The sequence below is a fragment of the Monodon monoceros genome, unplaced genomic scaffold, assembly GCF_005190385.1.
Source record: "Monodon monoceros isolate NGI ecotype Baffin Bay Population unplaced genomic scaffold, NGI_Narwhal_1 Super_Scaffold_20, whole genome shotgun sequence".
NCBI classification, from domain to species: Eukaryota; Metazoa; Chordata; class Mammalia; order Artiodactyla; family Monodontidae; genus Monodon; species Monodon monoceros.
Genome location: NW_021703777.1, coordinates 31,452,464 through 31,476,250, shown reverse-complemented (window position 1 = coordinate 31,476,250; position 23,787 = coordinate 31,452,464). Strand labels below are relative to the sequence as shown.

The 23,787-nt window shown below is 42.8% G+C and overlaps 1 protein-coding gene across 1 annotated transcript in view; it reads left to right on the top strand.

The window, feature by feature from the left end:
* TMEM154 (transmembrane protein 154) overlaps positions 1 to 23,787 on the top strand; it is a 47,413-nt gene that overhangs the window by 18,465 nt on the left and 5,161 nt on the right. The window contains exons 2-6 of the mRNA XM_029235384.1: positions 4,261 to 4,518; positions 4,609 to 4,647; positions 10,801 to 10,828; positions 12,030 to 12,115; positions 14,173 to 14,233. Of these exons, the coding sequence (XP_029091217.1) occupies positions 4,261 to 4,518; positions 4,609 to 4,647; positions 10,801 to 10,828; positions 12,030 to 12,115; positions 14,173 to 14,233 (472 nt within the window). The remainder of the gene's footprint in view (positions 1 to 4,260; positions 4,519 to 4,608; positions 4,648 to 10,800; positions 10,829 to 12,029; positions 12,116 to 14,172; positions 14,234 to 23,787) is intronic.

Here is a 23,787-nt window from a genome sequence, read left to right as displayed (position 1 = left end):
TTGGCACAGACCCTTGGGCTGATCCCCAACATTTTCAACTTTTCCATCACAGACCCTCTGCGTACCCAGCCCTTCTCCAACTCAGTTTCTGCTGATTCTCATTGCACAGGGACTGGCTGGAGTTGTCTTGGAGCAGTTGTGAGGGCAGAACCCCCCAAGAGCAGTTTGGTGCTGCACCCAACCTCCTCTCCCTAGTCTGGAGATACACTGCAGATGTGCAAGCTGACAGGTGTGCAGGGGCGACTGTGGCAGCATCATGGGAAACACAAAAGAAATAACCTACGAATACAAAAGAAATAACCTAAGTCCCCATCGATAGGAATAGGTTGTGATATATACAAATAATGGAGGGAAAGGCAGCTCTCTGTATACAGACAAGGAATAATCTTCAGGATCTAATTTTAAGTGAAAAAAGCAAGGGGCAGCACAGTATATAAATTCTGCTACCATTTGTGTTAAAAAAGGAAACAGGAAATGATACTTACACTTGTACATGCAGAGAGTTTTCTGGCAGAAACCGTGGTTACCTCTGGGGAGGAAAACTGAGTGGCTGGGGAAAGGGTGTAGTGAAATGTCCTCTCTGAGCTCAGTGCCATGTGTGTAGTGCCTGTTCAAAAAGTCTAATTAAAAACAAGATAAATGCTTTAGAATCAACATAGAGATGTGGAAATAGATGGGATCTTGGGTCTCATTCCTTAGTTGTACAGATTAGAACATTGAGCCCAAATTTCCATAACCACTAAGTGACTAGAACCCTCACCGTCACTGGCACCTATGCTCAAGGGAACGCAGCCTTCAAAACCCTACATATCACATGCACGCCTATGTTCACAGCAGCACTATTCACAATAGCCAAGATATGGAAGCAACCTCAATGTCCATCAACAGATGAATAGATAAAGAAGATGTGGTACATATATACAATGGAATACTACTCAGCCATAAAAAAGAATGAAATGCCATTTGCAGCAACATAGGTGGATGTAGAGATTATCATATTAAGCGAAATAAGTCAGAAAAAGACAAATATCACATGATATCACTTACATGTGGAACCTAAAATATGGCACAAATGGACTTATCTACAAAACAGAAACAGACTCACAGACATAGAGAACAGACTTGTGGTTGCCAAGGGGGAGGAGAGTGGGGGAGGGAAGTATTGGGATCTTGGGATTAGCAGATGCAAACTATTATATATAGGATGGATAAACAACAAAAGGAAAGGGAGGGTTGGAGGCGAGAGAGGCTCTTCCCAGGTCACTGTATAGCACAAGGAACTATACTGAATATCCTGTGATAAACCATAATGGAAAAGAATATATACATATTATATGTGTGTGTGTGTATATCTATCTATCTATCTATATCTATCTATCTATATCTGAGTCACTTTGCTGTACAGCAGAAATGAACAACATTGCAAATCAACTGTACTTCAATAAAATTTAAAAAGAACTCTGTGTATCAGTAGAGCCGACAGTGTAAATATCAGGGTTGTACCACAGGGTGAGACATTTGAGACTCAGTTTCTTTATTTGTACTGTGAACAATGAACTTGTCGTGAAGATAGGTAGATGGTGCATGTTTATCCTAGTACCTAGCATGTACTGTCAGCACCTGATAGATGACTGTTGTTATTTGGAGCTATTATGGTCTTGTTTGGGAAGGGAGGGTTGTGAGGAAGGATGTCACAGGAGCGTCTGGAGATGAAGGCTTGCAGAATAAAGAAAAATAAAACACACACAGAGAACCCTTGACTCTCATTTATTTAAATAGTCACTAGAGAATCAGAGAGAGTAAATGATGGTTAACATGGAAAACATATGTTAGGGTGTGTGTAAGAGGGATATTGTGGAGAAAATTTCCAGTCCTTTTCACTCCAAAATGCCACTAAGAGCCACCTGTGACCAGCATTGTCCCTTGTGCTGAGAAATAAATGTGCACAACCCAGGACCATCTGTGTGCTTCTCTCCATTTCTCTTTCATGCCTGATTGTCCTCATTATTCTTGCTAGCTTATTTCCTTTCCCATTTTCTCCTCTTCTGGGGCAACAGGTCAAGTGTGACTCAGAGCTCTGAGTGTTCTACTGGGAAATTGTTCGCCTTCCGTGGAGAGGCTGGAAAGATCCTGTCGTTCTGGGCAGCTCTGCTCACAGCTGCCTGGGCTGAGGAGCTTAGCAAGAGTCCAATGAGAGCCCCTCATTGCCTTTGTGCCAGAAATCCACCTTCCTGTAGGCTGAGGGGCAAGCACACAAGTTTCCCTCTCTTGGTTACCACTTCATGATTCGTAATCATTCCATTCCTGCCTGATGGGAAGGAAAATATTGTGTGAGGTTCCAAGCTCAGGTTCTGCAATCATCCCTCCTGGGTTTAAATCTTCACTACCCTGTGATAGCTTTGTGGTTGTGTGCTAGTTGTATAAGCTCCCTGCCCGGTTTCTATCTGAAAAAATGGTGGGGACAAAATGAGATAATCTGGGTACAAGGCAGAGCACAGGGCTTGGCTCTTAGTAAGTTATCTGAAAAGGTAACTTGAAATCATAGCAGCAGCTATAGCAGTAGCAGAAGTAAATAAACAGAAGAAATAAAAAGGAGGTCTGGTTAGTGGAGGAAGGTCCATCAACACTGACTTCAAGGAATAGGGCCATTGTCACCAACTGCATTTGTGTGTGTGCCACTGCTCCCACTGCCCACCTGTCCCCCCCAAATGTTTCCAGTCTTTGCTGGCCTGGGTTACCAGTGAAGAATGCTGTTTGGTCCCAGTAGTTCTGCAAGCAGGGTGATTTTAAGGAGGAGATTGTCCTGGTGGACAAATATCTTTTCCTGGTCCAGAGTGATATGTGACATATCAAAGCTTTTAACAAATGTGTGAATACGTTATTGACTTACCTTATTTCAGAGACATAAATATAGGGCAAAGTCACTTAACCCTGAAGGCAGAGGTCAATAAGTGGTAGATATTTTTTAATCCTGCTTTCAGTATATACACGAGAAGAACACCAGTTACTTAGACTCTGCAGTTTGTAATTGATTCTGAGGGTTTGGGGTGGCATTGACAGATATGATTACCAAGTGGATCCCCTGGCCTTCGGAGAAATTGAAGTGTTTATATAACTGAAAAGTTAGACTGTGATCAAAGGAATACTTTTATAGATCATTGTCATGCAGTCATGTGGAGAGCTAAGGACTGAATTGACCCTGCCATGCCCAGTCGGTCACCCTCTGGGTGGTGGCCTAATGTGCCTCAACATGGCCTCAGGAAGTGGACATCTTCCTTTGCAGAGTAACTTTCACCTCAGAAAGAACTTTCACATAAATCATCCCATTGGATAAGTTGTCTGTAGCCTCAGCTCATATGCTGGTTTTCTCATTGGACCCCACCTGAATGATAGGCAACACGATGGGAAGAAAACCTGGGCTCTCCTGACCATGGTCACTACAGAGCCGGGTGAGGAAAGATTTTTCAAATAATCATCTAGCTACTAGTCTTTTCCTATCCTGTGATGAACCATGGATGTTTCCGAACACAATCTGAGGTCCCAACAGAATAAACATGCATATAGCTTATTAATAGGGAAAGTTCTAAAGATGCATGTTATTCAATAAATTTAAATATTGGTGTAGTTTCCTTAGTTTCTAAGGGAACTTCCCCTTGAGAATTTCACTGTACAAATGAGATACACACTGTATTTTTATTTAGAGTCCGGGAGGATTTCTGTAGGATCATTTCAGAGGCGACTTAGTTCTCTGCAGAACTGAGGCCTACACTGACATCCGATCAGTCACCCTGATTTCAAAGAATTCTTTTCCATCGGTAGGTAAACTTTTATTAAAAAAAAAAAAAAAATTAGGACATAGTGCAAATCCTTTTACCTAAAAGTGTTACGTGGCAAGTGCTTAACTCTCAGTAAAAGGGAATTTAGATTTATTCAGAAATGTTATTAAAATACCCTATAGGATATCCTGGAATATCGCCCTTGACACAACAAAGCTTCTCAACGCCCTTGGCTTAAGTGCGTCTAAACTGCCAGCCTTTGTGGGAGGTTTATCTCTGGGCTCTGATCCATGTTCAATATACTCCCAGGTTGAGCTCCATTTATGTTCGATCAATAGTATTCTGTGTCACACTGAACTGGAAGACCAAAGCCAGCGGATCAAGTTTATCACTGGATGCATGTAGCATAAATTTCAAATCATTGAAAACATACCATACTAACTTTGTCTCCATGACAATCTCAATTTTGTGTGTGTTCCCACAGAAATGGAAGAAACAGAACTGTCAGCAGAAATACCCACAGACATGGGAAGCAGTGATGAAGAGGCTACAGTTCCGAGCATATTTGCTGCGGTGACCACAGAAATATTCACTGTCAGTATGAGTCCTACCCTTATTAATGAAGATGCAGGCCAATTACAGTTTATATTAATGGGGTTGATCCCAGTGGTTTTATTGGCCGTCCTACTTTTATCCGTGATACTCTTTGTAATATACCGTAAAAGAAAAAGGAATAAACAAGGTAAATATTTTGCCTGTTCCCATTTCCAGACAACTGCTTCATATGTTAATGAATAAATGATAAAACACAATACTTTTTGCTTCCACACAGAGCCTTCTAGCCGAGGATCTCAGAGTGCTTTACAGACAAGTAAGTATTATCTTAACACCTGCCTGGAGTTGGGATGGTGTGGGAAAAGAAACCGAGAGGTTTTTAAGTGAAGCAACTATATAAAATAATATGTGATGAATGACTTGTTTCAATGAAGTTTTCCAGAGTTTATAAATGCCATATTCCTTCCTATTTAAAAAAAAAAAGAGAGAATGCTTTCAGCCTTAATTGAAAATTAAAATACACAGCTGCCATCTCTGTATCTAATCTAGATGAGGGCCCTGTGTAATTTTGGCCAATAGGTCAACGTAACATTTCCCAACCATTGGAGGAAACAGGCTGGTGAAGCTGTGGGTCAGATTGCAGACAGGGTGGGAAGGCTGGAGTCCTTGGGCTCATCGCCACAAGAAGAGGATTCTTCCATCTGTGCTTTGTCACAGATACTGTTTTCTGCCCCATGCCCCATCCCCATTTAATCTTGAAAAGGCCTGGGTGAAGCATGGTTCTTATTCCTATTAAAGCTATGCTAAATTTTAGAATGAAATCCCTGATCGGCTAAAGATAACTATCATCAATGGAAAACTAATCTGATAGAACATCCCTGGGGTCAGAGATACACTCTGAGAGGATTCACTTCCAATGCCAGGACTATCAAATACTAGGTGTCGGGATAGTTCCGAGTCCAAAGCAGACTTGGTTTCTTTTGGCTTGTGCTGGTAAAAGTGACTCCAATTAGATTTTTTTTTTTGTCTGTTTGTTTGTTTTTGTGGTACGCGGGCCTCTCACTGTTGTGCCCTCTCCCGTTGCGGAGCACAGGCTCTGGACGCGCAGGCTCAGCGGCCGTGGCTCACGGGCCCAGTCGCTCCTCGGCATGTGGGATCTTCCCGCACCGGGGCACGAACCCGTGTCCCCTGCATCAGCAGGCGGACTCTCAACCACTGCGACACCAGGGAAGCCCCAATTAGATTTTCAAGTTGAAGCCTTTAGGGATTCCAAAAATCACTCAAGGGTGATAAGACACATATTTATATGTGCATACAAAACTCACTCTGTGTACTTCACATCCACTAACAGGGCACCTCTGGCTTTGAGATCATGCCCTTGGCCTGCAGGCCCCCTCACCATCCTTGTACCAGGAGAGGCTTTAAGCTCTCGTGGAGGTGTAAATGGTCGTTTTCCATTATGCCAGCAGGTAGGGCAAATGCGAGTTGGGAAAGAAGCAGAGAAGAGCATTACCTTTCATGGCAGGGTAATAGATTCCAAGAAAGTAGAAGATATACATATGTTTCTCCACTGCTAGCAATTTCAGGGTGCCCTAATAACAGTCATCATGTGGGAGCTCCTTTGTAAGCTAGAGAAAGAGAAAAAGCAAACAGAGCTGCCTGGACCCGTTTTTTTTTTTTAAGTAGGGAAAGTAAGAATTTCCTGCCCAAACCCTAGCCTATAGCTGATCTTACCTAATGTAGTCATGGGGTCAGGGAGAGGTCGGGGTTGACTAGTCAAATGGTCATGCTCTGAGGCTCTAAATCCAGAAAGGGACTTTTCACTGAATTTTATTTGGAGAATCTCAAAATTCAAAAGCCATTCACAAGTGAGAACTGACCTCAGACACGGTCCAGGCAGTATTTGCTGTTCCCTTTCCTGATGCCTCCATGCCTGATTGATGCTATGTCTTCCGTCTGGAATTTCCTTCTTGGTTGCTTGGCAAACTGGCCACCCCCTTCTTCAATGCCCAGTTCTAAGGATTTTATGAAGAGCTGAGTAATCACACCCCAGGCAAAATTAATCACCACCTCTTGACTGTTCACACTGATTGTGCACAGTATTTACACTGGCATAAGTTGGTGACTTGCCTTTTTTTGGTCTCTCTTTCTTACGAGGTTATGTTCTCTTTAAGGTCCGAGAGAACTAAGAACTTGTCTTATTTATCTTGTTGAATAGTATGGCGAGGACAGACTTTGGAATACTCTGCCTAGTTGGCTTTTGCCTTTCCTAGCTCTATGACCTCTGCTTCAGTTTCCTCATCTGTCAAATGGGCAAACTCAGCACCTACCTCATAGAGTTGTTGCGTGAATTAAGTGGATTCATCTGTTTAAAGCACTTAGAAAAAACAGTACCCAGCATATTGTGTCAGCTAATTATTATTATCCCTTTTATCTAACAGAATGCCTAGCCCAACACATATATTAGCTGCTCAATAAATGTGTTGCAGGAATGAGCTGATGAAAGAATGTGAGAACTTTTTTTAGAGAACACTTATTCTCAGAGGTAAAAGTAAATTTGCACATTATTCTTAATACAAATTGGCATATCGTTTTTACTTTAAATATGCCTCACTTTAAGAAAACACAAATGGAAAACTTAGAATTTCAAAGCAACTGCTTATCACCAAAGTTTATGGTAAGGAGCGCTTTATTGGAATATTTTCTTTTACTTGCCACTCCTTTAATATAGATTCAGATGGTTAACTGATGACTCTCTCTTCAGACAGACTGACAGAGAAAAGGTTCACAACCACTGCCCACTGAAGTCCCCCCATTCATATTTAGCATTATAACGCAAGTCAATAAAAGGAGAATATATTTAAATTAACGGAATTTGATTTAAATATATTTTTAATTTATTTTTCCAGGAAAAATAAAACTGTCATACTGCGTCAGACCAGCATTTTGCTTGGAAAGTTCCCAAAGGAATGTTTTGTGGGAGGGCATGGGTGATGTCTCAGGTTAGGAATAGACACGTTGTTTCTGTCCTCAGGTGAATAGAGCCTGCTGTATTCCTCCACACCAAGAAATGTCTTTAAATTTGACAACTGGGGAGCACTTGGCCAATATTTGTAGAAAGAACACTTCACCTGTTTGGAAATTACCTTTTTTCTTTGGGCCTGTCCGTTCCTTGTCCAGGAAAGGGAAGGCTGTGTAGTGACTTAATGAGCTATTGTCCTTTTCCCTAGACTTGCAGGCATTAGATTTGCAGTTGTTATTATTTAACATTTATTAGGTGTCCTGATGTGCTGCATCTCTGGGAAAGAGCTGCAGGGGAAACAGCTGGCAGTAAAGCATCCCTTTAAACAGGCTTTAACTACAGGACACCTGGCTGGGCTCAAGCTCCAGAAAGACTCTCTCGCTCACTGTTCAGCACAGAAACCAGATAAGAGAGCCGGTGCCCTGCTGGGTCCCCCGTCCCCACCTCTACCCTGCAATCCTACCGTCAAGTGCACCCGGGAGTCTAGCCGGCAGGGGGCTTCGTGGGGCTAAGTGGGTGTCAAGGGGGAACTGAAGGAGGCGGAGGGAGTGTGGAGGCCGACAGGAAGTGGCAGGGCTGTGGGAGGGAAAATGGAATCAAATGCGGGTCGTGGGTTGTGTGAGACCTGCGTCTGCCTCCCGGTGCAGAAGGAGTAGGTGGCTATTAATAAAGAGACAGAAGCCAGGTGGAGTGGAGCGGGCAGGGCCTGATCGCTGAGGACGGGTAATTGGTCTCCCTCCCAGTTTAATGCTCGGCTCCTGGGCGCTCTCCCAGATGTTTTCCCGTTGCCATGGCGACTGGGGCAGGGGTAATGGCCGTGGAGCAGGGGAGACGAGGCCACAGGAGGCTTTTTGCTCTCTTTGAATACTGATTACAGGAGTTTCGCGTTTGGTGCATCTGGAGCACTTTTGTAATGGGTTTTTAAACTTTTCTATCATCCGCATGCAGGGCTAGCTTTGACTCACCGCGAAGCCTGCGGGCACCCAGATTAGAAAGATAAATCCCCCCCGCCCCCCCCCCCCGACAGTGGGGCTGTAAGGGGTTATTAAGCAGGGAAAGAGGGAGGGGAAGGCGGGAGGGACAAAACAGGGGCATTGTTTTGGGTCACCTGTAAGGGAGGTTCAGCTGTATAGGGGCTTTATTTATAGTAAAATCCCTTAAGGAAATAGCCTGTACATTTTAGATGAAAAATGCATGGATATAAAATGAGACGAACATACTCCCCTTTCCCCAATTGAAGTGTCTGAGGAGTCAGGCACCTGCAGGGAGCTTCAGATTCCTACCTAGAGGCAGGAGGACACAACCTACAGCCCCTCGAAGGGAAGCAGTGATGGCATGAAACTGACATCTGTGCCCAACTTTCCTCGGTTAGCTGTGCCATTAAAGCTTGCCAACCCACAGGAAATTACAGCAGCTCCCGGCTGCCAGGAGCTCAGTTCCAGGTGCCTGCTGGTTGTGTTCCCTCGCTGAGGACCTGCACCTCTGCCTGCCAGACAAAGGCGGCCTCTGATGGCTAAGGATCGAGACCATTTGACTATTCAGTGGACCTCTACAAGGTGGTTTGCTTCTCAGTGGTTTTCACATCATAGAAGGTGCAGTGGGGCTGTGCTATCCACTCGCTGGCCATCATTGCCTCGTTTCTCTGGGTGCATTGGTTCCCCTGCCAAACAAAACAGAGTCTGAGCCCTGGGCTCTAATTCTTGCCCGTGTTCATCTGGAGTCTGGTCAGCATTCAAGCCATTTTGCAAACTGTTACCTGACTCACTTCAACTAACAGCAACAAAAAGCAGGCTTGTTGGAAGTTTCACTATTACGAGAATGTTAAATCCAAAACATTGGGCACGAATTTAACCCCAGGGCTGAACAATCCAGATTAAGACCTATTCATTTATTCAATAAATATTTACGGGGTGTTTGTCAGGTACCGTGCAAGCTGGATGGGGTAGGGCTGGGCGATGCCACCATGAACAAGGCAGACATGATCCCCACCCTTTGGCAGCTATGGTCTAGTGGGAGTGACAGACAAAAAAGAGTTAAACAGAGAAACTGATCAATGACAAATTGTGGCAGACACTATGGAGGAGCACACGAGGATCTGAGCTGGGAAGCAGTAGGAAAGATGGGCCTTACTTCAGACAGAGGAGGTAGGGGAGGCCTCTCTGAGGAAAGAGTATAAGCTGGTGTAACTGGGAAAAGGGCTCGAGTGCCCAGGGTGCAGGAAGCCAGGCTCTGAAAGAGCAAAGGAAGCCAGAGTTTGCAGCAAAGGAAGGATTTATTGCAGGGCGCCAAGCAAGGGGGTGGGAGACACACCTCAGATCCAGTCCAACTTGATCACTGAGTTAGGGGTGTTTTTAAAGAAGAACAAAGCTGAGATTAATCACTGTCTTGTGACATTTCTTTTCTTTTTTTTTTTTTTGCTGTATGTGGGCCTCTCACTGCTGTGGCCTCTCCCGTTGCGGAGCACAGGCTCCGGATGCGCAGGCTCAGCGGCCATGGCTCACGGGCCCAGCCGCTCCGCGGCATGTGGGATCTTCCTGGACCGGGGCACGAACCCGCGTCCCCTGCATCGGCAGGCGGACTCTCAACCACTGTGCCACCAGAGAAGCCCTCTGTGACATTTCTTAATCGTGATTCTGGGAGTCAGGACGTTTCTGGTTTCTGGTCCATGGCTGGGGGTCTGTGAGCACCACTTGCCCTGGAGAAACAACCTGAGTTTGTGCTTTAATGATGAGATCTACAACAGCAATTTTAGTACATTAACGATGTTATCGATAACAGCAGTTTTAGTCATCTGACTCTGGCTGGTTAGTGTTCAGTTAGCACAGGACTGAGGTCAGAGGGAACAAGAAGGGGAATGAAGATTTGGATAGAGAGATTAATCGTAAACTTGGTAGGGGACCTTCTGTTTTAGGGGGGACTTGGTTTCACTGAGACCAGAAGGTTGTGAGAGATCCACCCACACAAAGAGCAGGGCGAGAGGAGAGTTCCAGGGGGAGCCAGTGATTGATAACCCACGTCCTACTCCAGGACAAAGGGACAGTGTCACGTTTGGGTTTGTGTGTTGCAAGGAGATGAGACAGCAGTGGTTTGAACTGGCACATCTGGGGGCCCAGGAACAAGCCCTCTTTTCAACTCCTCCTTTCTCCATCTTACCACTGTTTTCCTCTTCCTATGGATAAAAATAGTCAAGAGGGATGGACATCCGCTGTGAAGTGAGCGCTCTCAGAGGACCACCAGATCTAAAAGAACAGATTTCACGTGGATGGGACCTCATTTCAATATGGCAGTCTGCCCTTGTTTGACATAGAGGTTAACTACTGCTCCTTTCAAAACGTTATCTACTTGAAGTAATTTCCTCTCTTTGTAGAGGAGATTTCAGCTGTTGGAAATAAAAAGTTGTTACACACGCTGAAAGTTAACATGACTTTTATATTTACTCTCTTTTAGATGACCTGGGAAGTGAAAACATGAAACTGTAAGTTCCCCACTGCCTCCAGTCCAGCTCGGGATGGGCCGGGATGGGCCAGGATGTCGGGGGATGAACAGATTAGAGAGCCGGCTTTTCAAGAGTTTTGGGTTTGACACCCCTTCCGGGGACCTTTGGCTTCCCCAGCCCCAGGAAGATGTGCCCGAGTGCCCACACCTCACCCCAGGGGAGATCTGAGAGGAGGGCAAGGTCCTTTGTTCAGAAAAGAACTTTTTTTCTGACTGCTACTGATTCCAAATGCATTGTTGGTTGAGTATGCTGACGCTGGGTGTATTTCAAGGACATCCGTTCATTTATTCTGATTAAAAATTTTATCTCCAGGGAAGAGACTTTAGCTGGTTATTAAGGGAGGGGAGCCCTGGTAGAAGCCTGAGGTTTGTATGTTGAGAAGCAGTGCGTGGTGGGGAGAGGGGGCGAGAAGAGGAATGGAGGTGACGGGAGGGGGTGGAGGAGAGAGAGGAAGAGAGGATGACACCCGGAGGAGTGGCCTGGGGCGATGTCACCACCACCTCTGTCTCACACACACACACACACACACACACACACACACACAACCGGTTATTTGGACACTAGGCTGGCTTCCTCTGCAGGGTGGCGCCTACGCAGCACAGCGGTCAGAGCAGGTGGTCCCCTCCCCCAACCCCACCTACATTAACCTGGGCTTCTCCCCTGAACTGCGCGCTGAGCCCCGGCTAGGGAGGACGGTGGATTTTTTAGCACAAGGGCTCCGTTTCTTCAAGGCAGGAAAGCCTGGGAATGGAAGGGCGAGGTGATGAAAGTAGCCTGTTGACCGTGGCCTCTGGACCTGGAGCACTGATCAAAAACCCCCAAAGAAAGGGAAGTGAAACTGAGCAAGGCTAAAATGCTAAATGTGGCAACTCCCCGGAGGAGTCTCGGGCTTGGTAACTTCCGGAGGAGCAGAGTCTCCTGGGCTGCCTTTCAGCCCATCATCAGTAATGGATGACGGTTTATTTTCGTTTTTGCCTTTTTCCCTATTAGAGTTTGGTCCTCTTGAATAGGGCAAACCCCCAGCCTACCTTGGAGCGTAAGACACTGAATCAAGTTCGTCTTCCTCACAGCCAATGGTCAACATCCTAGGCGCTCCTCAAACGAAATTCAGCACATCACACATGTTGGTTTTGTTTTTTGTTTTGTTTTTTCCAACAAGCTCTTTATTTTCTCTCTCCAGCCCTATTTTTGAGGAAGACACACCCTCTGTGATGGAAATAGAAATGGAAGAGCTTGATAAGTGGATGAACAGCATGAATAGAAATGGTATGTGGTGTGGAATAACCTAAGGTGGGTTTTTTTGTGCTCTCTGGTAAGAGAAGGCTGCCCCCAATTTGTAACTATGCCATGAGTCCTGGAGGGACCCTGTGAGCCCACCCATATTACATCTGGCACATGCACGAAGTAAGCAGGGTGTCTGACCATCCTTAAATATGCAGTTTAATTATTGCATCAATGGTTGCTACTCTTTTGTATTTTTTTTGCGGTACACGGGCCTCTCACTGTTGTGGCCTCTCCCGTTGCGGAGCACAGGCTTCGGACGCGCAGGCTCAGCGGCCATGGCTCACGGGCCCAGCCGCTCCGCGGCACGTGGGATCTTCCCGGACCGGGGCACGAACCCGTGTCCCCTGCATCGGCAGGCGGACTCTCAACCACTGCGCCACCAGGGAAGCCCTCTTTTGTATTTTTGCACAAGTTTTTCAAATGGTCTTTTTCTTCTTGAAAATGATCTTATTTTCGAGCAAGGAAATCTCTTGAAACCAAACTATCTGGAAAAAGTTACCATCTGGCATTATCTGATATATTATAGAATCTAGAGATCTGTGATTCTAATCTGTATATAAATATAAAACTTTATCAAATATGGTTTACATAGATCTGTCTGTCTAGTAGGCACTAGCCATATATGTCTATTTAACTTAAAATTTAAAAAATTAAATGAAATTTAAAATTTTGTTCCTTACTCATTCCAGCCACATTTTGAGGGCTCAGTAGCCACCTGTGGCTAACAGCTATTATATCAGACAGTGCAAATCTAGAACACTCCCTTCACTGTAGAAAGTTCTACTGGACAGCACTAATAGAGATAGTAATATAAATATCCAATTATAACTTAATTTCCAATTGATATCTGGCAGTAATTGTAGTATATGTCCCTTACTTTTCATTAAATCAACATTTAGATGTAAAAATGATGACAGCTGTTTTTTCTATTTTTGATTCCTTTAAAAAATCAATAAATTATTTTAATGCTCATGCTAAACTACTACAATCTACTATTTATATTATCCTATCACTTGTATTTTTAACATTTATCTTAAAGAAAATACCCTGGGAGCTGTCAGATTCAACAATCTACAATGGAGTTCTCAAATCCAGAGGCTTGGTGTTAGAATTTTTGTACCAGAGGCTCATCAAGATGAGCTTTCCAGAAGATGAGAACCATTTAACTAAATTGTACAATTTTGAACAGTTTTTCATAATCCAATATTGAGGGAAGAATGGTTCTGTAAAGCATTTGAGGATGGGGTGGGTCATTGAGATAGTCCTTAAAGTGGTTTCATTTTGTTGTTTTTAGTTTATAAAAATAATATACGTACACAGTAGAATTTGGAAAAGGCAAAAAAAAAAAAAAAGAAGAAGAAGAAAAGTGTTCCACCACCCAGAACCAATCTCTCTTAATATTTTGGTGTATTTGCTTTTGTGACTCAGATAATTGTAATATAAAATCATGATCCTGTTACACTCACTAAAACCAGAAATCCGGAAGAAGGCATTTCCATTTGACAGCTAAAGCAGAGAGTGGCTTTGACACATAGGTGATAGATCCAGTGGATTTTTCTCCCCCTTGGAAACAGCAGTCGTGTAATAGGAGAGAATTCTGATGACTTTAACAAGGTCGGCTGTTCCCCACTTTACCTGCTTCTTTCCTGTTGTGCCTCCAGACTGAAATCATTCTGCAGACACATCAGGACCTTGGGTGAAGCTGTTTTATTCCTGTGTCTACTCTGATCCATGCAGATTCTAGCCTTTGGAGCCCCAGTGGTGTTCCTCAGGGACTGAATAACCAAGCAGTGATGAATTGTGCCCTTTCCAACGGGGCCAGAGGCACGTTGAAGTCTTGTATCTGTGCTGTTAGTGCTTTTTCCATTTCAAGAGCCTTGCCGTCATTAATCTTTTAACCTCTGAAACTCCCTGGTGAGGCCATTTCTGCACAACTAACCATACAGATCAGAGAAATGTGATACTCAACTGCACGAGTTTTGTAGATAAAAACCAGAATTTTAGTGACTAACAATGAGCTTGCTTTTATTCTGTCCTAGCCAACTATGAGTGTTTACCTACTTTAGAGGAAGAAAAGGAACCAAACCACAGCAACCCAAGGTACTTCTAATTTCTACCACAGATTATATATGGTTGGGAGGGGGAGATTGGAGACCACAGTTGAGGACTTTTGCTCACCTTCTGTGTGCCTATAAATTTTTTTTTAAGATTTCTTTATTATTCATTTATTTATTTTATTATTTTTGGCCGCGTCGGGTCTTAGTTGCTGGCACATGGGCTCTTTGTTGTGGTATGCGGGCTTCTCTCTAGTTGTGGTGTGCGGGTTTTCTCTTCTGTAGTTCAGGGCTCCAGCTCAGTAGTTGTGGTGTGCGGGCTTAGCTACCCCGCGACATGTGGGATCTTAGTTCCCTGACCAGGGATGGAACCCATGTCCCCTGCATTGGCAGGTGGATTCTTTACCACTGGACCACCAGGAGAGTCCCTGTGCCTATAAATTTTATGTGACAGTTTTCATGGGTGTATGGAGAAACGAAAGTGTGAGTTATGGAAAATAGAAAGGTACAGATTAAATATCCTAGTGACTCTTTATCTTTAGAAATAAATTAGTAGTGACATTTTTTTGCCCTTCTAAAGAGACACTGTTGAGTCGGCTTCTGTTTTAGTCCTAAAACTTTCTGATTATGACAAACTGTAGGTTTGTTGACCTTGGATGAGTAGATGTTTGGTAAGGAAAACAGATGGAGGTGACAATCTCAAAGGGGTAACTGTAAACAAGAGTGAGTAAAATGAACATAAACAAAACAAAAGAAAACCCCGCCTGAATTGGATTGTTATATGAGAGAAATTAAATGCGAATTTTTTAAAAACCCATATTCCATTCTACCACTAGGTGGCTCTGCTTAATAGAAAATTTTAGCACACTGGGACCTGTGCGTCCTTTAGCCTTCCACAGTCTTGTTTAAATTATATTATCTTTTGTGAGGATAGAAATTACCGTGTCTGGGTGTTTTTGATCAGAGAATCCTTTGGTCAGGACCTGGGACATGCTCACAGGAAATAGGATTGATGATTCAGTAAGTCAGGGACTTGCTCCACAGAGCACTGCTGTGATTTGGGGGGCACAGAATTGCTGATGGGATGACTCCGAGATGACCAACGAGTAGGGAACTTGACTGAGCCTGTAACTGAGATATTACACTTCTGTCGGAATAAACAGAATACATTTTCAAAGCAGGATAAAGACCACCTACCGTCTCTCCTTCCAAGTTAACCGGAGGCCCTGCACCAGTCACCTTAAATGTTTCCAGAGCGCAGTCACTTGTCATAAGCAGTTCCTGAAGCCAGAGCGATGCAAGGAAAGACTGATTATTAGACAGTGATTGGGGCAGTCAGATGTTTGTCTTCCAGACCCTTGTTCTGCTTCCTCCCCTAAGCCTTACCTGAGAAGTCGTGCCACCATAATCTTACTGAGGTGAGCCTCCGCTCTGATGCAGGATATGCATCTTACTGTAGATGTCAATCATTGTTACCTCTGCGGGTACTTGCATGTTAGAATTCACCACTGGTTCAGAAAAGAGTCTATCCTATTTAAAGGAGATATCAGACATTAACAAGAAGATGAAAGAAAAAAAGAATGCTAGTGGGAGTATCACAGAGGACATTACGAAGGAATTATTTCCTTTGCATTTTTACCTAAAAATGAATATCTATGTGTGTCCAGTTTAGGGCTCAGATCACCCCCCAAAACCTTATAAATATCTTATTACTGCATCTCTGATGTGCACCCTCAAAAGATGTGAGATGTCATTGGTTTTTATATACCCGCCTCTTGTTCCTTGAAATTATTGGCAACATAGAAGAAGCTTAACGTTAGAGAATTGTATGGTGGTAAAAGCTTCTTAGAAATCATGCTTTTGAGATACCGAGAGGCTGGTCTCTGAAGTAAGCTCTACCACATTTCCGCTTCTAAGGCAAAAAGGCTTAACCTATTCGGAGAGCTGCTTCATGCTAAATTATTGATTTTAAAGGGAATGTCTACATTCCTCTGTTGGTCTGGTTTTAATTCACAGGACAACTGTCAAGCTGTCACCTCATTCCCTCTTGATGAAGCCAGGACCAGGGTTATAGAACCAAGAGTGGCAAGTCCCCAGCCTTTGGTGCTGATGGCACTGTCTGACTACATCAAAGGGTATCTTGATATTGCAGAGCAAATTTAATTTTTATTCACTAAAAACTCAGAAAAGTACAAAGCACTTAGAACAAATCCTGGTACAAAATTAACTCTCAATAAGTATTAGTTATTTTTAATTATTATAAAAAGTTATAATTGATATACATAAACGTATTGCCTTTTGGGTGAATGAGCCTGTGTCCTAAGGTCCAGGCACATCTAGTATGTGGAGCATTATTTTTGCTCCTGGTTTCCCTGGGGACTTCTTTTTGGAGCTTACCAATCCTGAGAAATTTGTTTCATCCCGTAGTAATGATCTGGAGCCTTTAGGTTCCCCATCCATTACCAGTGTAGGTAATATGCTGGTGATTTCAGAATAGTCCTCTCAGCCGTCCGGAATTTTTGAAAGGGTACATAGTTTGGATTATCTTGTATTTTGGATAATCTTTTCTGTCGTGATTTTATTTACATTTCTTTCTCTTATTGTCTTAATTACATTGATAATTGATGAATCATTTACTTTGAACCTGGAATCCAGGACAGATAGAAGATTTTTTTTCTGAAAGCATGTGAATCATTAGAGATACAGGTGGTGAGTGCAATGGTCACTGGGCTTAGAATCAGAAGACTGGTTTCAAGACCCGACTTGGATGATCATTTATCCTTTGTACTAAGACAAGTCACTTTAACTCTGTAAGCTTCAGTTTCCTCATCTTGTAAAATGGATATAATGCCACCTGTCCTTCTAGTTTCACAGGATCCCAAGAGAGAAAAAAACTTTGTAAGTTTTAAAGCACCACACAAATGAAATGAATTCTTTTATGCTCTGGCAATAATTCTCCCCATCCTCTCCAACTGACTTTTTTTTTTTTTTTTAAAGCTTTTCTATTTTAGAGCAGTTTTAGATTCACAGCAAAATCGAGCAGAAAGTACATAGAAGTCCCCCATACCCCTGGCTCCCACATGCACAACCCTCCCCGCTGTTGACACCCCCCACCAGAGCGGGACCTTAGTTACAATAGGTTAACCTATTTTGACACATCATTACGTCCAAAGTTCCCCAGTGGTTTTGACCTCTGTGAATCATCCTTCCTCTACCGTCTAAGCAGTATACGGGTGACTCTAATGCTTCAGAAAGTATATAACAGTCACTGCAGATTGAACTTAGTGGAAAACACACTTCCCCATCCTTGGATTAGCAGGAGGATGGGGAACTAAGACTTCTGGAATCCATCTACTTCTTGATGCTAGAAAGACACTGTGACACAGAACCTCTGTTATCCATAAAGTCCACTCTGATCCTGGGAAAAACGAGGTGATCTGGTCACCATCCTACACTTAATGCACTACATTGTGTGCAGACTTCAACCCTTCACCTTCTCTTGTTCAGGTCCATAAGCTCAGGTCTTTCCGGACTTTTCCCACACATCCCATTAGCCAGCAGTTCCTCATTACTTTGCCTTGTCCTCACTGAGTGGACATTTTCCTTGAGCTGTGGAATCTGAAATTTAGCACAGGATTTTAATAAGGGCCAGGGATGTACAAAGTACCATGGGAAGTTTAAAGTATGGTTTTCATGTTTTCAAAAAAATCAGTGGGAAAAGACAGCAAAGGAATGGTGGGGGAAGGGGAATTCTATATCCTTATTTCCCACCTTAGCATTTTTCCCTATAATTCGTACATGTTATGTGCCAGGCAACGTATGGGGTACCGGGAACAGTGTCAGTGGAACAGTGTCCAAGGGGTGGGCAGGGTGGAGCTGAGGTCTGCCCTAGAGTTGAAGAGAATTTCATCACCGACATTGTTCAGCCTTGCCAGCGTGTGTTGATAACAAAAAACAGATCCATTGAGTTGGTTTTATTATTGTTTAAATTGTCTTGAAAGAATTCACTCCCTTATTGTCTACCCCCATCCTTACAATACGTTCTCTAATGCCACTCGACAGTGGCAAAAACAAGATGGAATTCCTTTCATCTTGGTGCTTACAGTCTGGGCAGTCTCTTCCTTCTTCCTGAGGCCTTTATAACTAGACAATTTCCTGAAAGCGTGGTGTTTCTGCCTCTGCAAGCTTAGGTGAATAACCACAGAAAAGGAATTGCAAATATTAGCCAAGCGCACGTCTTCTTTCCCTTTATGCCTGTTGGCCACAGTGATGATTTTATGTTGAGTAACAGCATTGGGAAAGATTGGGGGAGAATTAGATTTCATCCAAGTCAATTTATAACTTTGAAAGTACAGTAATAACAACAATAATAAGACACTTATTCCAGATGCCAGATACCTAGCTACTACTACCTAGGAAATTAACCAAGTCAAAGAAGGTAAGTAACAGTATACTTGTTCTGCTTTTGTAATAATTCCATTGTTCATTTTTTTTTTTTTAAGAATCTCGGGTGTGAGACTCAGACACCAATGTATTTTTATTAATTAATTTATTTTTGCTGTGTTGGGTTTTCGTTTCTGTGAGAGGGCTTTCTCTGGTTGTGACAAGCAGGGGCCACTCTTCATCACCGTGCGCGGGCCTCTCACTGTCGCGGCATCTCTTGTTGCGGAGCACAGGCTCCAGACGCGCAGGCTCAGTAATTGTGGCTCACGGGCCTAGTTGCTCCACGGCATGTGTGATCCTCCCAGACCAGGGCTCGAACCCATGTCCCCTGCATCAGCAGGCAGATTCTCAACTAATGCGCCACCGGGGAAGCCCTCCATTGTTCATTTTATGATTCATTTCTGAGCTCAACAGTATTATAAAAATGTATCACTATAGTATTTTTCAGGAAAATGCAGGTTAGCTTAATAGAGAATTTTTTGAATTTCTCCCTGTTTCTTCCCTTCTCTTTGTGTTTTTTTGGAGAAAGTATGATCGTCAGTGTAATTTTTCAAATATACTTATTGAGTGCCTAATATGTGCCTGACATTGTCCACATCATGCCAAGACAACCATCTAAAACTGAAACAATCCATCTGAGTAAACCTGGAAATCAGAGAGGTTAAAAACTTGCACAGCAAGTTTTTGATGAAGCTCAATCTAGAGAAGAGTTTAAAATTGGATTTTCATTTTCTTTGACTAATTAGTTAAAATAAAAGAGATATTCCATAAATGAAAAGACAAATTAGAAACTTTTAAAAAGAACCCTTAGTAGCAAGAAAGCCATCCACCATGAGGCCAACTATGAAAGTCTTTGGTGGCTGATGCAGTGCAGACATTGACAAGACTGAACCATGAATTGCAAGAAAACAGCAGTTTTGTGTGAACCGTTCTGGCCTCTCCACTCCAGTAAATCTCTGTGGCCGCTTCCAATTACTTTATGAGTTTCCTTCCTCTTTTTCTCTCCAGTCCCTCTAGTCATTTAAAAGTCAACAAGTATTAAATATTAAGTATATGAAGTGCCAACTGATTTCCCTCAAATCCGAGCTAAGTATCATGAGGGATACAAAGTAACAGTTTATAATCCTGCAGGATGCTAACCTCAAATGACATGGTTAACATGTAGGGGTGTGTGTATGTGTGTGTGTCTATGCCTGTCTGTGGTGGATGAGAGAAGATGCACTAAATTCAATACACCACAGCCTTGTCTGAATACTAGCCCAGATTGTGTCTACACCGTGGGCATGATCTATGTGTCTTGGACCAATTCTGGGCCTGGCTCTGATGGCAGCCAGATTCTCGTCTCTATAATTCCACCTGGGCAGGCCTCTTACGGGAAGGAGAAGGGACGTTCTATTGATGACGCGGAAGAGAGCATGATCTAACTGTTCCGTGACTTGGTGCTAAACCGAACTTTGCACTCCTCCCCAAACCAGGTTAGAGAGCATCATAATTAGAGAAAGGTTTAGCATAGGTCGATGACATCTTGGGAGACAGGCAACATTAGCTGTGGTCAGAAAGAGGGATTGTTACAAGGTAAACTGGTCAGAAGGACAAAGATGGCTTATCTGATCCTGACTGCAGCCAAGGGGCAGTTATGAAACCAGGCGTTACAGTTGCACCTCCTCATTTAACCGGAGGCTTCCACTTAAGTGCTTTCTTAAAAATCATCAGATGATGCTCTTTAATCAATGCAGTTGGTGTTTTACGTTTGGAGGCTTGTCACCATACAGCTTTTTGGAAAGCTACCCCACGTTCTTAAAATATCTACACATGACCCTCTGAGAAAAATCACTCACTCGTGCTGCTGTCACAGATAAGTGACCAAAGCCGTACGAATTAACATCAAGGCAAACAACAGAGGTTTGAAGCGGGATCACTGATTTTATTTGTTGCAATTCTGTGGCAGTTTGCCAAGGTATTTTTAACAGGGAATTCTAGCATTTGCCAGAGCTGGAAACATCAGGGCTGATTCGATCATTTCACAGAGATGATAAATAGCCACAGAGATAGCAGGGAACACATCTAACTCAATAAAGGAACGAGCGTGAGGGAGAACAATGCCTCCAGGCTCGGGCATGGGTGGGGAGCCAGGTCCCGGGTTGCTGACTTACTAACAGGCACGTTGGCCATCACACCACCGGTGAAAACCACATGTGAGAGTTGCGACACTAGGAATGACCTGCTGACCCACTGCTGAAGCAACTTGTACCCACACTGGGACTGTCTCTGGTGTGGCGGGCCTGGCACGTTGTCAGTGGCCAGATCTATAAACACATAAGTTCCACACGTATCATGCGTGAGGTCCTGTGCTCTTTGATGCTTTAAATGAATGGGTTCTGGTTGGTGGGCAGTGTCACACTCTAAGCCTTCATAATGTTTGTAGAGTGTTCTAAACAAACCGCATTTAGGTTACACTGTCCTCAGAAACTGAAAGTTTGTTTTGGAAGATGGTTTCTTAAAGGCTCTGGATATTTGAAGCAATGTTCAAGCTTGTGTTTAACTGAACATTTGCTAGCATAGAATCTGGCAAAATCAGAATGCCCGTTCATGTATCTGGAGGGCAGGCCCGTGGCATAGAGCTTCGCCTACATTTTCTCATTGATTTTTTTCCAACAGCCTTCTAAGGCACACGGTATTATTATGCATGTTTTGCAGATGAGATGAGCTAAGAAATGTTAACTTGCTCAAGGTCACACAGCGAGAAAGTGGCTGAGCCCTGATTTAAGCTCTGCCCACCTGACCCTGTGCTCAAAAAGCCACCATGAGCACACGCCAGCATTGGCTCAACCATAGAAGCAGCCCAAGAAGAGAAATACCTAGGCAAAAACTTAATCAAAAAATGTATGGATAATATAAAAAGAAATTGTTCAAATTTTTATGGAGGGACAACAAAGATATAAACAAATGGAGAGAGACGTACTGTGTTTCTGAATGAAAGACTCAACAGTGTGAAAATTATCCTTTTAAATTCAACTTAGTCTTTTAAAGATCCCAATGAGCATTTCCTCTGGGAGAATAATTGTGCACAGATAGTCAGGGTAATTCTAAGAGAAGGAAAAAGACCAATTGTGTGTGGGGAGGTGGATTTGCAGGGAACATGCTCCAATAATTAAAACTGTGTATACCCAGAACCAAATAACTATTACTGGCATAGAATAGTATATTCAAAACAGCCTCAAGTATATGTAAACATTTAATATATTATAAAAGTAGCAATTCACAGCAAGTGGATTATTCAGGAAATAGTCTTAAAACAACTGACTAACATTTGGAGGGAAAATTTAGAACTCGACCTCACACTTTAGATTAAAATAGACTCCAGATAAGTTTATACGTGAAAAAGAAAGAAATAAAATCCAGAAAAATTAAAGATAAATATTATAACTGTAAGGTGAGGTCTGGTTGAATACATGACACACAGTCAGAAACCATATCAGAAAAGGATAGACTTAACTACATTAAAAACTCAAATTTTGGGCTTCCCTGGTGGCGCAGTGGTTGAGAGTCCGCCTGCCGATGCAGGGGACACAGGTTCGTGCCCCGGTCCGGGAAGATCCCACATGCCGTGGAGCGGCTGGGCCCGTGAGCCATGGCCGCTGAGCCTGCGCGTCCAGAGCCTGTGCTCCACGACGGGAGAGGCCACAACAGTGAGAGGCCCGTGTACCTCAAAAAAAAAAAAAAAACTCAAATTTTTTATACTTCCAAAAACACAATATAAAATTCGGAGGAAAATGACAAATTGGGGGAAAGTATATGCGATATGTATGATGAACAAGGAATTATTATTCTTAATACATAAATCAATAAAAAGATAAAGCCCCATATGGGCAAAGAATATTAATAAGCAGTTTGGCAAAAGAAGAAATTAAAATTACCAACAGAGCTTTGAAAAAAACTTTAGTCTTCCTAGTAACAAAAAAAAAGTAACCCAAGAATACGTTAAGGTAAATATTAGATTATTTTCACCTATTGAATTTACAAAAGCTAAAAATAATAATATCCAGTATTAGAATGTTGGGGAAAGGATATTTCCCCAAAGGAAACTGTCAAGAGAAGGTAAATTTCTAGGGAAGGGGGGTAATTGGACAATGGGCTGGTCAAGCTTTAAAATTGCATACATTTTTAACCTAGCAATTCCTCTTCTAGATATTTATGCAAAGGTAACAACTGGAAGCATGCAAAAATGTAGCAATTTTTATAATAAAAATTATAAATTGGAAATAGCTTAAATGTTTAACAATAAGGATACGCCTAAAAATAATGTTCTTGGTGAGACAATGTGAGACAATGGTGTACTCTATAGCCAATTAAAAAGATATGGTATATTTATTAGCCAGAAAAGAGGTCTATATATGAATGAGAGTGAGAAAAGCAGATTACAGAACAATATGCATAACATAATTCCATTTTTGTACAAAAAGAATACATATCATTATCACAGAAAAAAGTTTGGAAGAATAAATACCAAAATGTTAACTGTAGTGAGGCTGTTAGTATTTTTATTTGGCTTATTTGTATTTTGTATTTTTTCAACAATGAATATGGCTTGGTCTTATAATAATTAACTTTAAAAATCACTTCTATTTTAACTGCTGGACACAGATTAGCGTTGTGGACAAAAGAGGGATTGTGCCCATTGCTGTACAGCCTTGTATTTTGGTCTGCTTAGAGTAGCTGAAATGTCAAGATAAGGCCACAAAAGGAAAACATGCACTTCAGAGACTTATGCTCCATAGAGATGAACTCCTGGATCTCAGAAATATTATCTTGCTACCACCCAATTTCCAAGAAAGGAAGCCTCCTTGCCCCGTTTAAGAGCTGTTTAGTGTGACTTATGAAACGAGTTGTTACGTTCGTTCTTCAGATAAAGAATGTCTTCATTTGCAGTCAGGTTTCCATTAAATAAGTTTTCCTACAGAAGTTGTCCTTTTGTCCATGTCTGCTTTCCCCTTTCCTTCCCATTGGTCAGCCTTCCCGGTCACAGCTTCTTCCCCCGTCTTCACAACACAGACACAGACACACAAACACATACACAATGTCTCTCCTCCTCTTTCTTGGATAGATCTAGCTAGCTAGCTAGCTAGCTCTCTATCATCTAGCTAGCTAGCTAGCTCT